General features: G+C 47.3%; 2 protein-coding genes across 3 annotated transcripts; both read left to right on the top strand.

Annotated features, from left to right (window-relative positions):
- Positions 1-699: 699 nt before the first annotated feature.
- On the top strand, positions 700-4335 carry HOXA5 (homeobox A5). 2 transcript variants are annotated; one of them, XR_014270528.1, is made up of 3 exons: positions 700-1317; positions 2325-2627; positions 4265-4335. XR_014270528.1 is itself a non-coding variant. In XM_082498933.1 (2 exons), exons 1-2 carry the CDS (start codon positions 756-758, stop codon positions 2573-2575), a joined length of 813 nt encoding a protein of 270 aa, XP_082355059.1. In that variant the 5' UTR covers positions 700-755; the 3' UTR covers positions 2576-3833. The 2 variants fall into 2 exon arrangements, 1 of the variants encoding a protein (XP_082355059.1); XM_082498933.1 differs by lacking the exon at positions 4265-4335 and having other exon boundaries at positions 2325-3833.
- Positions 4336-14503: 10168 nt separating this feature from the next.
- On the top strand, positions 14504-16869 carry HOXA4 (homeobox A4). The gene is made up of 2 exons (XM_082479668.1): positions 14504-15177; positions 15693-16869. The coding sequence occupies exons 1-2, from the start codon at positions 14580-14582 to the stop codon at positions 16019-16021; spliced, it is 927 nt and encodes a 308-aa protein (XP_082335794.1). The 5' UTR covers positions 14504-14579; the 3' UTR covers positions 16022-16869.
- The last annotated feature ends 554 nt before the right edge of the window (positions 16870-17423 follow it).

Raw genomic sequence — 17423 nt, 5'->3', positions numbered from 1 at the left:
TAGGTACCTGCCATTTCTCATCGGCAGGACCCGGGTGCCTCTTGAAACCTCTGGCACGGGAAAAGGGGGGAAAAAAATACATATATATATATATATATATATACACACACACATAGAAGGAACATAAGCGTTGCCAGCATCCGAGGACGGATCGTATAGGATTTGTGAACTGGTGTGCATAAGCCTCGCACGGAGGAGACAACAGGCACAAAGCGGAGCCCTCTCTGTACGCAAGGCGCTCCGGCGGCCGGGACAGGGGACCCGGCCCCGCCGGTCCCGCAGCCCCCGCCGCCCGTTCCCGCCGCCGCAGCCGGCGGCGGTGGCGGTGGCGGCGCGCCCCGCTCGGCTCCGCGCCTCTCCGCTCGGCTCCGCGCCGCCGTCGGGGGCCGTCACCCCGGGCCGACCCCGCGGAGCCGCCGCCATCCCCCGCGCCGCCAGCGGGTGGCGCCGGAGGCCGGCGGACCGGCGGGCGGCGGCGGCGGCGGCGCGCGGCGGCGGCGCGCCCCGGGCCGCCCGCGCCCTCCCAGCTCCCCCACCAGTGCACGAGTTTACCTCTAGAGGTCATCAGCCAGGATTTACGACTGGACAACAAAAGCACGTGATGTGAAGCCGTACCCCATATTTGGGTGCCTACGTAGGAGGGAACCAAGTACATGTCCCAGTCATTTCCATAATTCATCATAAATTGTGCAAGGGTGCTATAGACGCACAAAACGACCAAGAGCCACAAATCAAGCACACATATCAAAAAACAAATGAGCTCTTATTTTGTAAACTCATTTTGCGGTCGCTATCCAAATGGCCCGGACTACCAGTTACATAATTATGGAGATCACAGCTCGGTGAGCGAGCAATACAGGGACTCCGCCAGCATGCACTCCGGCAGGTACGGATACGGCTACAATGGCATGGACCTCAGCGTCGGGCGCTCTGCTTCCACCCACTTTGGTGCCAATGAGAGACCCCGCAGTTACCCGGCCAACACCACCTCTGCCTCGACAGAGCCCAGGTACAACCAGCCCGCGGCGGCTTCCCACTCGCCTCCCCCTGACCCTCTGCCCTGCACCGCCGTGGCCGGTTCGCCTGTCAGCGAGAGTCACCACGGGGTGAAAAACTCCCTCGCCAACTCCACCAGCACTTCGTCCAATTCCAGCAGCAACACGCACATCAGCAGAGACGGGGTTGGCACCTCGTCTGGGACTGAGGAAGACACTCCAGCAAGCAGCGAGCAGGCAAGTGCCCCGACCGACCAAAGCACAGCCCAGCCTTCACAGCCCCAGATCTACCCCTGGATGCGAAAACTGCACATAAGTCATGGTAAAGCAAATACCCTCTTCTTTCTTTATTTCTCTGGAGGAAAAGGAGGATTTAATGTAAACCGGGTGGCTGCGCCGAGCAAGGTCGGGGAGAGGGGGAGAGGAGGGCGTGAGAGCGGGCAGCCTCCGCGCACAGCACAACTCTGCTCGCAGGGAAACACGCTCCTTTCTCTGGGCGAGTCCCCCCAAAAAGAAAAGAAAAGGAAAAAAAAAATCCCAACCAAACGTCCGGTCCCAAAAACACAGCCCGCCCGGCTCCCAGCGCGGGCAGCGGGGGAGCAGAAAAGCGCTTTCCCGAAGGGGGGATCGGGAGCAGAGGCTGCTCCCGGCTCTCCTTTGGAAGGGGGATCCTCCAGTGGGAACGGCGCGGCTGACCCCATTTATTTCGCCGAGCCGTATTAAAAAGAGAATAGGAGAGGGCGAGGAGGGCAGTTTTCACTGCTGGGAAGCCGTGGGGGAGGGGGGGGGGCGAGTAGCCCCAAACTCCGGGGAGAGGGTTTGAGGGGCGCGGGGAAGCGGTGCAACTTTCAGCCCCGGGTACCTGCCCTGCCCTCGCTGCCGGGGGAGCAGCCGGGGGCTCGCTGCCTCCCAGAGCCTTCCCCAGCTCAGCCGTGGGAAAGGGCTGCACGCTTCAGCTTTGCTCTCCCAGCCCTGAAAAACACAGCTAGCAGCAGAGGCATCCTCCAAACCAGCTTATCTGGGGGAGGCGGGTGTGTGTGCGTGTGTAGGGGAGGGGGGGGATTAGCCTTCAAAAATACAGAATAGAAATCAATTTTTAAAAATATCGAACCCCAAATCCAAGCGAAAACTTACCGACACCACCAAATCCCCCTCCCCCAAGCCTTTCCTAAAAGGGGCTGGAGGGGGAAACTTGTTGAGCCTTTATCCAAGCCAGAAACAAAACCAAGCAGGACTGAGAATAACGGTCCTGGTCGCTGGTAGCTGCTATAAGACACGAAGGCTCCGAGTGGCTGCTGAGAATCTAAATCATGTACTTTTCTCTTCCAGACAACATAGGGGGACCAGAAGGGAAAAGGGCTCGGACTGCTTACACCCGCTATCAGACCTTGGAGCTGGAAAAGGAATTTCACTTCAATAGATACCTGACCCGCAGAAGAAGGATTGAAATAGCACATGCTCTTTGCCTCTCAGAGAGACAAATAAAGATCTGGTTCCAAAACAGGAGAATGAAATGGAAAAAGGATAATAAGCTGAAAAGTATGAGCATGGCAGCTGCAGGAGGGGCATTCCGTCCCTAAGCGTTTGATCAATTAAAAGTACTGAGCAGTATTAGCTGACCCTGCGTCTCATGTCAGTACTAAGTTGACTTTCTAAAACTTCCTTGTGTTACTTCTGTGAAGAAACCCTGTTCTTGTCGCCCTTATTCATCTTTTAATCATGAGCCTGTTTATTACCATTCTCTCGCGTGTATAAGTAGATCTGCTTTTATCGTACATTTCTTTGTCTTGAATGGCTTTGTCTTGAAAAAATAATAGATGTTTTAACTTATTTATATGAAGCGAGCTGTGTTACTTGAAGTAACTGTTAAAACAAAACTAAACTAAACAAAAAAGAACAAAAAAAAAGAACGTAAAAAAAAAAAAAAAGGAGAGAGAGAAAGAAACCCTCCCCCGGTTTAGTACAAATGTTATGTGTTGCACTCAACCTGCTTAACTGTGCATGTGTGGTCAAGTGTTAATGTCTGTATAGCTCCAAGCTGTTAAAAATATTTTTATTCAAACTACCTATATAATTCCTGTGTAATTAATGCTGTTGTAGAGGTGAAATGATGAAATCAACTGAACTTGTCCTACGTGTAGTGAATAGTGAATCTGTGACGAAAACTGTGATTCCAAGCAGTATGTCCTTGCTGTGCCTTTGTATATGACTCTTTGCACGAACTCTTAGAAGTGGCTCTTATTAAGCGCAGCTTCTGTGATGTATGTTTTTTGTGAACAAAGTTACAAATATAGTCAAAGTCTGGCTGTTTGAGCAAACTGTGATCAGCTTTTTTTTTTTTTTGTATTTGTTTTTAAAAAAAAACTGACTGGAAATCAACAAAAAAAAATAAACTTTCTATTGTAAAGTTTTCGTGATCTGGTTTATGCAAAGCAAGAAGTTGTGCTTCCTGATTTGCCTCTGAAAAAAAAAAAAAAATTAACCCGTGCAGAGTTTGTAATAATATTTTACCTGGCTCCTGCTGCACGTTGCAAATGGTAGACGCTGCGGTTGTCCGCTACCAGAATTTTTAATTGAAAGTTTGACCATAAGTTCCTCCTTACTAGTTTCTCACTAGGTGGAAAGCTGCATCGCAGGACCACAATCAACACCCTTTGTGGGTGAATCAACTGTTAGCTGTTTGCTGATGGTTGAAAAAAAACATCACATGTGCTTTGTTAAAACACGCTGCTAACTCCAAGACGTGTTTGCATCGCTCTAGAATTTCTCCTGTGGTTTCATTAAGTATATTTGCAGGACAGCCACATCCGAGCCTCTGCGTCTATTAGTAACCCTCGCTAGCCACATTCCCACTTTTCACCCTTTAAAGATTTTTGGTTTTCTTCGCTACAATTAGTTTGCTATAAACGTAATGTTACTTACCCCATCAGAGCTTGAATGGTTAACTCTTCTGAGCTTCTAAGAGCAACTAAAGATTTGCACATTTACTGACTGGTTACATTGATGCCTTCCCTTAAAAGTTATAAAACAGTAAACTTTATAAGCCCCAGTTCCGGCTATATGACATTTGGGTGCCAAATGAATAGGGTTTTGTCTATGAATTAGATCGTAAAATCATCCATAGCACAGACAGATAGGCTCACTGGCTATAAAAAGTCACGTGGTGCCATTAAAGTAAGTTTTATGGTTTTGGGGAGTTGACATCCAACATTATATACCACATAACATATAATCTCACTGACGCTGGACTTCATTTGACTCTTTTGCAGGCTACGTGTGCCTCCTGGCCATTCAAATTGTCAGGTTTAGGGACAGAAGTATCCAAACCACAAGTTCTCAATACTGTATGAAAAATGGCTCCTTACAAGTCAAAGGTAAGTTTTGTGCACAAGTTCCTTAAAGTTTATTTGTACAGGGGGGAAGCCGAGATCCCCCTTGCTCTCGCTGCCTCTCGCCTCTCTCTTTCTTTCTCTTTCTCTTTCCCTTCCTCTCCGCCTGGAGCCTTTCAGGACGGTCCCACCGAGCCCGAGAGGCAGGATCAACCACTAATGATCCAGGTTGCGCTGCAAATCCCCCCCATCCCTTCACTCGCAGCAGCTAGCTCGCTATTTTAACGATCAAATCAAAGTAAACCACAATAAGCGACTTTGGCAGAGATGGATTTTGGGGCCTAGCTTTAATCACTTTGACTACCGCAGAAGATAATTACTTCCTTTGCTCCAATAGACTATCCAAGTTTGGAGAGGTTTTGTTTAGCAAAGAGTAGTTACTGCAGGCGATTAAGAAAAAGGGAAAACAAAATAGATAGGGCTTGATATTATCTGGGCAGTGTCTTATGTAGGCATGATAGAGTTGGAGGCGTGCTGATATGGTAATAATCTTTGGATTGGTGAAATATGTTGCACATCAGAGCTGGTATTAAAATGGCACGGACTGTGCTGGAGCGCTTAAGATTCCTATTTTCTGCATTGGGTCGTGCAGAATGCTTTAGCTATGTATATATGTCCATCTGCGAGCGCGTAGCGTCTTTTGGGGATGTGCATTTATAACATTGCTGTAACTTTTTCCAGATCCTATATGTAATTTCATAAATATAAAAATATTAAAATTATGTGCTTGTGTGCATGCATGTACAAATCAATGTATATGCCTGTATAAAAAACCGTGCACATGCATATCTGTGTTAAATATCGGTGTGTTTATCTATACAAAGGGTGTGTACGCATGTATACATATATACGTTCCTGTGACTTTTTTTTTTTTTTTAAAGCGAACCAATTGACTGTAACTTGTAGCATTTATACAAGAGACTACAGGTCATTAGAGTGCTGCAAATTATGAAATACAGGCTTGGTTTATTGAAGATTGTAAATATCCCCCCAGCTCTGCGCTCTCCCTCTCTGCCTTATATTGCTGGCTGCCATTGTGGGGTAGGCCCCAGCTGCGTGTTTACTTCAACATTCTTTTTATTTAAGTGGACTGTTCTCACTAGAGTGTGATTACTCAGCAATAAACTTTATGGCCGGATTTAACTTTAGTCTTTGAATTTCCAGGACTTGAATGAAAGGGTGAAAGGAACTCTGTCTTTCTCTGGGTAACATTAAGGCCTGATCCTTATCCTCAGAGCTGTTGTTCAAGCGAGTGATCTGGGGGTGGGGTGGGGGGTGCAGACCAACTAGTCGGGGACTGGGGAAGAGATTTGGGAATTGCCTCCAAAATATATATAAACACACACATATATATCGAAACCAGCTGTGATTATCTCTTTCTCTGCTCAGGTTTGGAGTAGCAGGGATTCAGCAGATTGCATTGTTTTCCTCCATGTGTCATAAATTCGGGTTTGCAAAAGAACAGGGTGGTTTGATGTGAGCTGGGAGATGGGCTTTGTTTTATTTCGCTAGTGCTATCCCGTTTGAATATTGTGGTTTAGGCTGTATCTGCTACTGCGAGCAAAAGTGAGAGAAAGGCACAGGGGTACAGGAGAGCAAGGTTCCTGTGTACCTCTGCAAGGTACATTGCCGACTGATTCCTATTTTTAATTTATTTGCCTTTAACGTTAAAGAAACGGTAATATACAAGGTTGGCTCAGCTCAAAGATCTCAGAGTTTTACAAATATTTAATATTTAGGGTTAACCCCCTGTGTAAGATAAATGGAGCCAGAAGCCTTTGTGTCTGTGTATCTTCCTATGAACACCAAACAAACACATATGCATATACTTTATATTAAAAAAAAAAAAAAAAAGGAAAGGCTTTAAAAGTGCATATCCAAATGTACATTTGAAAATAACTTCCATAATAAACAGCTGGAGATTTTATAGTACACTAGCTGTCACATTTTCATCAATAGGAATACCGGAAAGTTATGTGTGATAGGCGTGTATTATATTATATGCCATAAAATTTTATAGTTCGAGGGAAAGGCATGAAAACCCTTTAAAAGTTTGGGCTTCATTTATGTTCGAGTCCTTTTCCGAGGAAAATCCTTCGCTTGTAAACGGGAATGATACTAGAAACAAACCGTTCACGATTACTCAATATTCAACCACAATGCGTTATTTGAATTATCTGGTGAATACAAAAACAAACAGTCACACCCGTTCGCCTAATATTTTAGGAACCTGGATATCATCGCTGATTGTAAATTTTCATTCTCTAGAGTGAAAAGATTCGCTACTACATATTTTCACATTTCCGAATGTGGCTTCTAGAGCATATTTCACGTAAAACAGTGTACAGAGATTCAAGAACTACGGAAAAGAAAAATATCCCCAATTCCCCAAGCATATAAACCCGCCCATACTGCAAGAAACTCTTTAACAACAAAAGAAAGTTAGATAGAAATGACAACTTCTCCATATTTCTGGCCCTGCCCTGTCCTAAGCAGGACAGTTGAAGCCATTCAAATCCAGAAACGCATTAAGATTTTCTAATCCGCTTTGAAATTTGTAATTCAAACAACCCCAGACTGCCGAACTCTACCAAAATATTCTCAGGTCCTAATTGTTTTCCGAGGGAAAATGTCATGGAGAATAATCGCTGGGAATCAGGAGAGAGGTCTTATCTGCGCACATTATTTTTCTGCTGTGTTTGGGGGATTAATGCGTGCGAGTTTGTTTTACTTTAGGCATGGCAAGTGGCGTTCTGCGATTTGAAATATAGTTTACCTAATCCTTTGAAAGAAATACTTGAGTGTAGTGTGTCATGTCTAAGCGTAAGGCCAATTAAAGATTAGGCAACTCTCTTAATGTGTGTAACTAGTGACTGTGCAAGGCATAACTTTCTCTAAACCAGAAGTATAACAATCCGATGGAAAGTCATCCGTAAATTACAGCTCTGCAGCCTTGTCTAAGTCCTGCAAACGCCCTAATTGCAGAACATTACGGGGAAATTATTATTCTGCCATTTCCTTACATTTAATAAGTGTGTATCTGTGGAAGGGTGACAATAGAGGGGTTTGCAATCTGCTCCATGGGAAATTGAATGGAACAGATCATGAGGGGCGGATCAGGAGGTTTCGATTTCAAACCCTGGATACTCGAGTAATGCCTTTTCCCTCCCCGCAAATAGAGATTTAACGCATTAAATGCAGACATAAGTAAATCTTCTGACCAAGTTAAGACATCGCTTTGCTTTCTTAGCTCATTCTCTTTTCTGCCCTTAAAATTCCCCGGTTTTTTTTTGCCAGAGTTGCTAGCCAGAGCGCAAAAATACAGCTCCCACAGCCGCCTGGTCATCTTTGAAAATATTATCCCTTTCAAATTAAAGCATCCTCACTAATGTCTCTCTGGAAGGCAAATGCTCATGGACCATCGCAGTCACATGTTCCTGTAGCTACACGCACAAACAATATCAAATCTGACATAGAGAGCGTGTAAAATTTGCAAGGATTTCGCCTTATAGCACGCATAAGGAATCTTTCCTATATCCCCTCCCCAAAAAAATGTCTTTTCAATAATAATATTTGCTATGAAGGTTATTGGGTAATTATTGCAATTTTGTGGAACAGTCCTTGCTTGAGGTGAAGTCTGTCTCTGGATAACAAATGGCAGCCCGTGCAGTTCACTGCCAGGTTAAGTAAATGCAGAAAAGATAAATCTGCACACCCTAGGAATCACCAGCAGAGCTCGCTTTAGACCAAGTTCACAGTCAACTCGTTTGCCTAGACAAGGCTTCGCAAACAATTAGAGTTGTTTCTTTATGTTTAAATCAAGGAGAAATGACTAAGACCCTCGCAGCAGAGAGCTGCAGCTTTTCCCCCAACGCTCGTCGCTACATTCCTTCCAACCTCACGCCCAGAACTTACCCAGCATTTCACCTGCAATTGTAACCATATAGCGCCTTTGAGTAAGAGGCTTCCCTCCAACGCTGCCGAAAGGCTGTGCAAACTGATTTAACAGCACTTTACAAAGCTGCGAAATTAAAGAAAAAAAAAAAAAAAAGAAGCAATAATTAAAAATGCAAAAGTATCCGATTTCTCAACAGCAAGAAGAAGGAAAAAGGAAAAAGAAAAAGCCCTTAGAAAGCTGGGGGAAACGGCAGAACTATTGAAACAAACAGTGCGAGTCTCTTACTCCTAAAAGAAGCTGCATAGCTTTTGTATATCTTTGTGGTTAAGGGCGTTACAACTGCAGGTCAAAAAGTTGAGGGTCAAAAGTTTACGTTTTGCACCACTCTTAGTCATTCGCCCAGACAGAGTTTGATGTCAATGTTATAGCCGAGATCTTGACTATCAGCACAAAAGATAAAATAGCTTTGAGTTACGTGTGTATCACAGTATGGACTCCAGGTGAACCCTACTGGCTGAATGACCTCAATTACCGAGGAAAGGATAGAAAATTCCTCTTTTCAAGAGTAATACACGTTGTATTTCATCTTGAATTATCGGCCACATTTGTGTCTGAATATCTCGGGTTCAGCCGCGGCAGGTAAACACGCGTGTTACCCCCACAGCAGCCGCTGATGCTGCCTCCTCCGAGAGTCAGGTAGCAAAATGTTTCGCCCTTGTTTATTATATAATAACCTGCTTTAAGAGGTTTAATGTTAAGCCTTCTCACTTTCCAAAATGGCAGGAAGATAAGATAGGAGCGAAGCTATTAACGCGTGTATCGATCCTAGCCGTGCCTTTGTTTTTGCCCTCATTTCTGTAGCGACCGCTAAACTGTGGTTAAACAGGACATGCTGGAGATAATAAGGGTTATATGTTTGGTCCGAAGGAGCTCGTTTAAAATGCGGAGCGGTGGGGCCATGGTGTGCTACCGATGGAAAATGTCGCGGAGAAGCTGGCGCCCTGCGCCGCTCCGTGATTTGGAGGGATCTCACAGCCTTCTGGAATTACCCGAGGCAGCGGTTCCCAGCGAAATGGGGAGCAGGGAGGGTTGTTTTCCTTCCCTCCACCACCTCGCCGTCCTGCTCCCACTCGCCAGCCCCCCAAAGAAAAAGTTTAGTGGAATTTCTTTGCGCAGAGAGTTATTCCCACATTGCTGGGATTTTTTGTTCCTCGGTGTTGAAGATTTAGCTCCTCGGTAAGGCGTGTCTGTAGGGAGAACTGTCCAATATCGCATAGGGAATTTCATTCTGGGGGAGATCACAGCGAACCGCATTCAGCCTCAAACGATGAGGATGAGGATGAGGAAGAGGGAAAGGATATTCCCAACTATTCATAAGCAGAAATGAAAGGTGTGGACGAGGGGACAGGGCGACGAGGAAGTCCGAGAAAGAGCGCACCTCACCCCCACCCGTACTTTGCTGCCTTTCCAACCCCATGGCAGGAGGCTACACCGGCCTCTGTGTGGCTGGTACGCGTGGATTATTTGCCAGAAGCACAGCTGGATCGTGGCAGTCGAGCGCTATTTCTTGGGAACAAATATGCGAGGGGTTAGGTTTCAGATTAGCCAAAGTGATTATTGGAGATTTTGCCTAAAGTACCTGCTGAAGCTCGGAAAGTATATAATGTGTGTGCTCGGCGTGCAGACGCTGTTCACAAGTTGTTGCTGTTGCTCACTTGTAGCGAGCCCTGGCACTGCACGTTTGGGGAGCCTGCCCTCGCTGGAGATAGTCTATAACCTTTCACATCCAGAGTATTTATTTGGTGTAAGAGCGAAGCCCGATAACAAGCTAAAAACCGTAGCCAAATATCTATTTTGTTAGAGAATAGCAGGCGGATTGTTTCCAAGAATAACAATGCGTCTTTGATATACCCAGAACGAAAGCTGTTACTATAAGCGGCTTACTCGAGAGTAGGTGACCGAAATCCATTTGCTTCCTCACCAAAACAATTAGTGGCTCGGATTCCATATTTTCAATCTGGTTTAGAATAAAAATATCAACGAGAATGTTTTTAAAGAAGTCGAAACTGTGACTTCTATAAATATCGACTGTTCTGAATTGTTGTTGAAATTATTCCTTAAAAAAAAAAAAAAAAAAAAAAAAGCAACAACCTGGAGCAGAGCAGTTAATAATTTGAGAGGAACTCTTTCTGTCTTTTCACTCTCTGCATTCAGCACGCTGGTCTCTGGCGTGGAAGGTCTGCTCAAAAGACCATTCATTTAAAATCCGGGCACAAATCACATTTTACGTGTGTTTATTTAACTGCGCCAGAACAGAGCGAGCAAATCCCGCCAACCATCCCGTTGTTAAGAGGAGCCCCAGTACCAGGGAAGTCACTTTTACCGAATGCTGAACTTGGGGCAAAACCGCGAGCATTGCCCCGGCAGCGACCATAGGAAAGGAGCGCTCCCGCCCGCGGAGGCAGAAGCAGCCTCGGGGGCTGTATCAGTCCCAGGAACAAAGGAGGGAATACAGTCGATACATTCCATAACGTTTACATTTTCCCGCGATTTTTTCTTAATTTTCCCTTAGAAGTAGTGACCTGGGCAAAGCACCCCGCTATCTAAAAGACACTGTTATAGACCTTTTAGAAAAACTAAGTCCAAGGCCGAGGTGAACTTCAGGTCACCGCGTCTAACAAATATGAAAATGTCGCCTGGTGAAGGGCACGCCTTGTTATTTAACAAAGACTGTCAATGTGTAAGATTAATAAGAAACAAAATGCACACGGTGTCACTTTTCGGTCACTTTGAAACTTGGGACAGCCTCGCATTCAAGAGGGGAAAGCTGGGGCTAAATATATTCAAAATGGTTCAAATCAAATTCAAACCAGGCTGCTAGTGAGATTCTTCCTCCTCCTACCGCTCTCGGTGGAGGATGCCCGGGCACGGCGAAAGGTTGACTTGAATTACTATTATTATTATTATTATTATTATTATTATTATTATTACTACTACTACTGCTGCTGCTGCTGCTGCTGCTACTATTACTATTCTTGTTGTTGTTATTATTTTCTCTGTCGGGGAAATTACCTTTTAGCCGCGCATGTGGAGGGTAGCAGGAGGGCTTGCCTGTTTCACAAGAAAAAGGGGGATTCCCCTTTTCCCCCTCTTTCGGTATGTATGAGGTTGTCTCTTCTTGGTGCATGAAAATTGACTCTCTCCCTCTCCACTTAATTCCGGTGGGGTCCCCATCTCCTCCTCGGCCAGCCTCGGCCAGGAAACTCTCGCTCCTTTATTAACTGATTAAAGTCTCCTTCACCAGTGAAATCAAGCCTTAAGTCCTTCTGGAAAAATAAGGGAGATGGCCTATTTTTTCCTCTCCTTTTCTTTCTTTGAGAGCTTAGGATGATGCTACAAGTTTGTTAAAGGGAAATACAGGGGAAAAAAAGGATTTCTGAGATTGTTTATTACAGCCATAAATCTTGCAGTAAAATGTCGAAATGGCCGTGTGCAAGATAACACTTGGTGGTCTTGGCTGGGTTCTTGTTTATGATAACAAAACCACAAAGACATGGAACAGGCCTTTTGGAGGTCCTGCCTCAGCACATCTTCGCAGACTAATAGAACCACACGAAAAAAACCAGAGTTCAGCTGAGCAACTCAGGTCACCTTGCAGATTTACAGTCATATACAAAATTGCATCCTTCTCCCTGTAATCGAGCGCCAGAGCCCCACGGTAGAAAGAGGTGCAGTGAAAGAAGTATACTTTGAGATCTAATCACGGTAAATAATACGAAACAGAGCCCGGTCAGCTCTCCCAGTATAGCGCTGGGCTTACAAAGCGAGACACCACTTTTCGTTGTGTTTTACCGTGGCTTGGGAGCACGGCAGCCTGCTGTACTGCTCTGGCCATAGTGCCTCAGGACTTGTGCCGAGGATACTATTTACGATAACCCAGTGTAATTCATCTGGTGCTGGCCGGCAGGTATTTGTACGTATGTCTGTGTATGTGTGCATGTATCTCTCTACGCCGGGAAAATGCTCTCTGCTCGTGGCGGACTTTGGCAATTTTTTATTTTTTACAGTCACGGAGGTGGGAGTTTTATTCTATTACAACATGGGTTGCTGTTGTTTTTTGGTTTTGGGTTGTTTTTTTTTTTTGGTTGTTGAGATTTTTTTTTTTTAAATACAAATAAAACAATCTCCCCTTTCCTGTCAAATGTGTGCTGTTGAACAGTTGCGGCTGTCTCTGTGTGCGTATGTGTAACCGCATTTCCTCTCCGTGCATAGTAAATAGAGAAACTTATCTATTACCCCAGTTAAAGAGTTCCATAGATGTGCTGTTGGAAATGAGTAAGTAAATGTGTTTTAACTCTCTTTACAAATTAGACATTCGATAGGAGGAGGAAATGAGTGATTGTTTAGATAAGTACCCCAGTATAGCCAAGTGTTGGAAATGTTCTAACATATTACAAGCCGCCTGCAATGTGGGTGCGTGCGTGTGTGTGTGTATAAAATATAAATCGATACGATGTGTGTCTTGTTAGATAGAATATATATTCAAATAGAATTTTATTGCATGTATCCATTATCTATAAAACTGCAAAAGACAATAATCTGAATTTAAACCATGGTAACTGTTAATGTAATATCTTTAGGAGGGCAAGATCTAAAACGTATCGTATTTACGCTTGATATATTGGATGTATTTTCCCATGCCAGCAGATGAGATTACCCACTCAGCAATTATATTCTCGAAGGGTGCGGTAAATATTTCTATGTGTTTATACGCCTTCCTCTAAAGGAGAAAAAAAAAATCCGAAAACTTAGCTACTCACTCCGAATGTACCAGACTAGCAGACGTTCAATAAGTATTTTTTTTTCCCCTTAGAATAAGAGCGTAATTAGTTTAACCATCACATTTCAATTACCTAAGGTCAGGGCTGTTGCCTCTTTTCCCTCTGAGCTGAAAATATCGTTAACAGTCTCAGTTTTAGCAACGCAGCAGTGCCCGAGTGCCCTCTCCCTCCTACGCCAAGGTTTGCGAGTTACTTCTGCGAAGGCTCTAGCGATTTCTGGTGGAATGGTGGAATTGAAAATTAAGAAATAAACCCGAGACGAGGCATACCAAACCGACAGACTTAAATTCGTAGTTTGGAAACCGCTTCTCCGCGGGGGGGGGGGGGGAGATGCTCGCAGTGAGCCCTGCGGTCGCCGGTAGGAAGTATTTGAGACCGTCGAGTCCGCCTTCCCCTCTCTCCCTTCCCCCTCTCCTCCCCGTTATTTTCAGGCTCCCTATAGCCCTCACACCCCGCAAGCCACTCGAGGACTCTCCTCGGCCTCCCCGCCACCTTCGTACTAACTTTTTTGCATCTATTCCTCCAGTTAGCAGGGCTCCAGAGGTGCAAAGGGCTGCCAGCCCCGGAGCTCCCGGCCGCCCGCGGTCCGCAGCGGCGGGGCTCTTGGGGGCAAACCCCGCAGGGCTGCCGGTGGCCTGTGCCCGGGCAGCCGCTGCCGCCCTCTGCCTGCGCGCAGCCCCAGCTCCAGGCATTTGGAGATGGGGCTTGTTTAAAGTGATTGTGCAACGCCTTGTGCAATGCCTGCCTCCCTCTGGATCAGGCAGCTTGGGCTGCGCTCCGCTCCCTACGCTATCCCGCGGGGGAACGGAGAAACAAAAAAGTGCTGGGGGGGCGGGTGAGGGGGGGTGGGGAGGGAAGACGACTGTCAGAGCTGGATTAGTTTTATCGCGCTTGACACCGCGACTGCCGGACGCGGCCCGGGTCGGCGGACGGGAGGAACCGGGAATGCTGTTGAGGAGCGGCCGAGGGGGTCCGGCAGCCCCCGGCCGGGCGCTCTCCTCGGCGAGAAGCCGCCGCCCGGGGAGGAGGCGCGGCAGCGGCGGCGGCCCCCGGGAGCGGCCCCCGCGCGGTGGGTCCGCGGGCGCGGAGCTGCCCCGCGGCCGCTCGCCTTCCTTCCATTTCCTGATCCGGGGTCCGCGGCCCCGCGCGGTAATTGGCGCTGGCGGTCAGGTGGTGATGGGGTGGCGGGGGGTGCGGGGGTGTGTGTGTGTGTGTTGTGTGTGTTGTAGGCGCTCCAGGGGTGGGAAGAGAGGAAGGGAGGGGAGTGCGGCGGGGAAAGGCGGGGGGGGGGGGGGGGAAGCTGGAGGCCCAAACTTTGGCAGCGGCGAGCACTTGACAGCAGCGGGAGGGGGAGAGGGAGGGAGGGGAGGGAGGGGGGGGGGAAGGGGAGGGGCCTCGCCGAGCCCAGAAAAACGACAACGCGAGAAAAATTAGTATTTTTGCACTTCACAAATTAATGACCATGAGTTCGTTTTTGATAAACTCCAACTACATCGAGCCCAAATTCCCTCCCTGCGAGGAGTACACGCAGCACAGCGGCAGCGCCGGCAGCTCCGCCAGCTACCACCCGCACCACCCGCACCCGCACGCCCCGCCGCCGCCGCCGCCGCCGCCGCCGCCGCACCTGCACGCCGCGCACCCGGGCCCGGCGCTGCCCGAGTACTTCCCGCGGCCGCGCCGGGAACCGGGCTACCAGGCTCCCGCGGCGCCGCCGGGGCCGCCGGGACCGCCTCCCGAGGCTCTTTACCCGGCGCAGGCACCCTCCTACCCTCAGGCGCCCTACAGCTACAGCAGCGCCGGCAGCGCCGCCCCGGGCCCCGAGCAGCCGCCCCCGGGCGCCTCGCCGCCGCCGCCGCCGCCCGCCAAGGGCCACCCCGGCCCGCCCCAGCCCCTGCTCCCAGGCCATGCCCTGCAGCGCCGCTGCGAAGCGGCCCCCGCCGCCGGGGCCGGCACCGGGCCCGGCTGCCCGCTACTGCCCGACAAGAGTCTGCCCGGGCTGAAGGGGAAGGAGCCGGTGGTCTACCCCTGGATGAAGAAGATCCATGTGAGCACGGGTGAGTTGCCCTTGCCAGGGGGAGGTGGGGATGCGCCTGCAGAGGAGGGAAGGGGGGAGGGTGCTCCCGGGGCCGGGATGGGTCGTTGCGTGTGTGGCTTTTTTTTTTCCCCTCCTTCTCCCTCCGCGTTTCCTAATAAAAAAAAAAAAAAAAAGAAAAAAAAAAAAAGAGTGAGAAACCTTTTGTATCCGGGGTCCTTTATCAAAAGATTTACGAGACGCCAAACTGTTAGGGCAGTAATTATAGCCCCCATAAATTTAATTGCCCTGCAGTGGCTCTGGGCCATGTGTCTTTGAAGCTTTTCTTCTAACCCAAATGCCCATCACCATTTTTTATTGCTCCTCGATTGTCCCCACTGTCGATAGGCTGTGAAACAATTTTTCTTGCCGTTTATGTATCTTATGTGAACCTGGTGTCAAGTTATTATATAATGATTATGTTCCATCGCTTCCCCCCCACTCTTCTCCCTTTCTTTCCCCTCCGCGTGTGTGTGTGCCTGTGTGTGCACGTTTCAGTCAACCCCAACTACAACGGAGGGGAACCCAAGAGGTCTCGCACTGCCTACACCAGACAGCAGGTCCTGGAGCTGGAGAAGGAGTTCCACTTCAACCGCTACCTGACCAGGAGGCGACGCATCGAGATCGCGCACACCCTCTGCCTCTCCGAGCGCCAGGTCAAGATCTGGTTCCAGAACAGGCGCATGAAGTGGAAGAAAGACCATAAACTGCCTAACACAAAGATGCGCTCCTCAAACCAGTCCACACTGAGCCAGCAGTCCAAAGCACAGACACAGGGCCACCCCCATCCGCTCGATGGGGCTACACCCAACGCAGCCGCGCTATAAATACGGTTATTATTTTTTTTTAATATATATATATTTACCTATCTATTGGGGTTTTCCAGCTGCCCCGTGGTGGAGGCTGGCCGTTTGGACCAAACAACTGTGTAAAATAAAACAGGAGCAGGAAAGGAAGACGAGACGTGCCCAAGAACGGGCACATGTTTAAACCAAAACCCGGACGATTGTCTACATTGTATATAGATAATGGTTCCATGCCCATCATTTTTTTTCTATTTATGGAAACGCTCTCTTGCCCTCGGTGTAAGAGAGGGCTGGATGCTGTCACGGACAAATTCTCCGTACCTAAGACGGACTCTTTTTTTTTTTTTTTTTTTTTTTTTTTAGAGAACGCTTTAAAAATAAAAGACAGTTAAAACAAAGCAAAGACCTCGTGAAACACTTGTGTAAGGCATTGACTTGAATAGCGCTGTTTCGTGGCGTGTTCGTGGATTTCCCTGTGCCCGCGTGTGAGTGTATGAGGGTGCACATGCACGTATGCACACACACCAACACGGGCGAGAGAACGAACACGTCTACGGGAAGTTAAAGACTTACGAAAAATGTCCCCTTACGTTGTCTAAAGGAAACTGTTTTATGTATCAAAGGTAACTTAACTGGTTTTAAGTGTAGCCCCCGCAGTAGCTGTGATCTATTAGTTTTTCTCCACATTCCCTATTGCATTTATTTAAAGAAATATTGCTATAAAGTCTGTTGCTGTCTTCATATTTGGCACCGTCTAAATCGTTTTGGGTCCATGTACAATTTGTGGATTTTTGATGTAATGTATCACAGTGCCAAATGCTGGTAATAAAGATTATTCTGTACAAAAGAATTAAACGCTTGAAACACAAGTCCACTCAGTGCTGTTTCATCCACCTTGTGCTTGGCTGGTGCTGGCACCAGGAATGGAAAACAACGGTTTAACGTATTGTTTTAACTTGGATTCATCTTGTCAATAAGGTAATGGTTGCTTTAAATATAGTGAAAAACGTCCTGACTCCTAATTGCCTGTCTGGGAAAAAGAGCGCTGTAGGACGAGGAAAGGTCTTGCTTCATTGTATAGGTGAGTGGTATTCTCTTCAGCGGACTTATGGCAGAATTAGTCCCGCTCTCCATCGCTGTCTGTACGACTATTTTCAGCTGTGTTACAGAGAAACTGTGCTTCTGCTGGGAGCCAATATACTCCCATGCGGGTTTTGCTGGAGGAGAAGTGACACATGCTCCCCATGATAACACTTTAAATCTTTAGCCAGTCGTGATTTATTCGTTCATTTTCGCCCGATTATGATTTCTCAGTTGGCTAACACTTTTGAAGGGGAATACATGGGCGGTAACTTAAAGTCTCTCCAGCTGCCTTTTCTGTTTCCTTTTATTTTCTTTTTAAGACTATTTCGAAATATGTTGA

The sequence above is a fragment of the Vanellus vanellus genome, assembly GCF_965231255.1.
Source record: "Vanellus vanellus genome assembly, chromosome: 2".
Taxonomy (NCBI): domain Eukaryota; kingdom Metazoa; phylum Chordata; class Aves; order Charadriiformes; family Charadriidae; genus Vanellus; species Vanellus vanellus.
This window is presented reverse-complemented; position numbering and strand designations above follow the sequence as displayed.

Bases quoted from the DNA above. Each gene is read 5' to 3' on its own strand.
- HOXA5 (XM_082498933.1), top strand. From the start codon at position 756: ATGAGCTCTTATTTTGTAAACTCATTTTGCGGTCGCTATCCAAATGGC. The intron at 1,318-2,324 runs GTAAAGCAAATA...TTTCTCTTCCAG, and splicing joins AAAACTGCACATAAGTCATG to ACAACATAGGGGGACCAGAA.
- HOXA4 (XM_082479668.1), top strand. From the start codon at position 14,580: ATGACCATGAGTTCGTTTTTGATAAACTCCAACTACATCGAGCCCAAA. The intron at 15,178-15,692 runs GTGAGTTGCCCT...TGCACGTTTCAG, and splicing joins GAAGATCCATGTGAGCACGG to TCAACCCCAACTACAACGGA.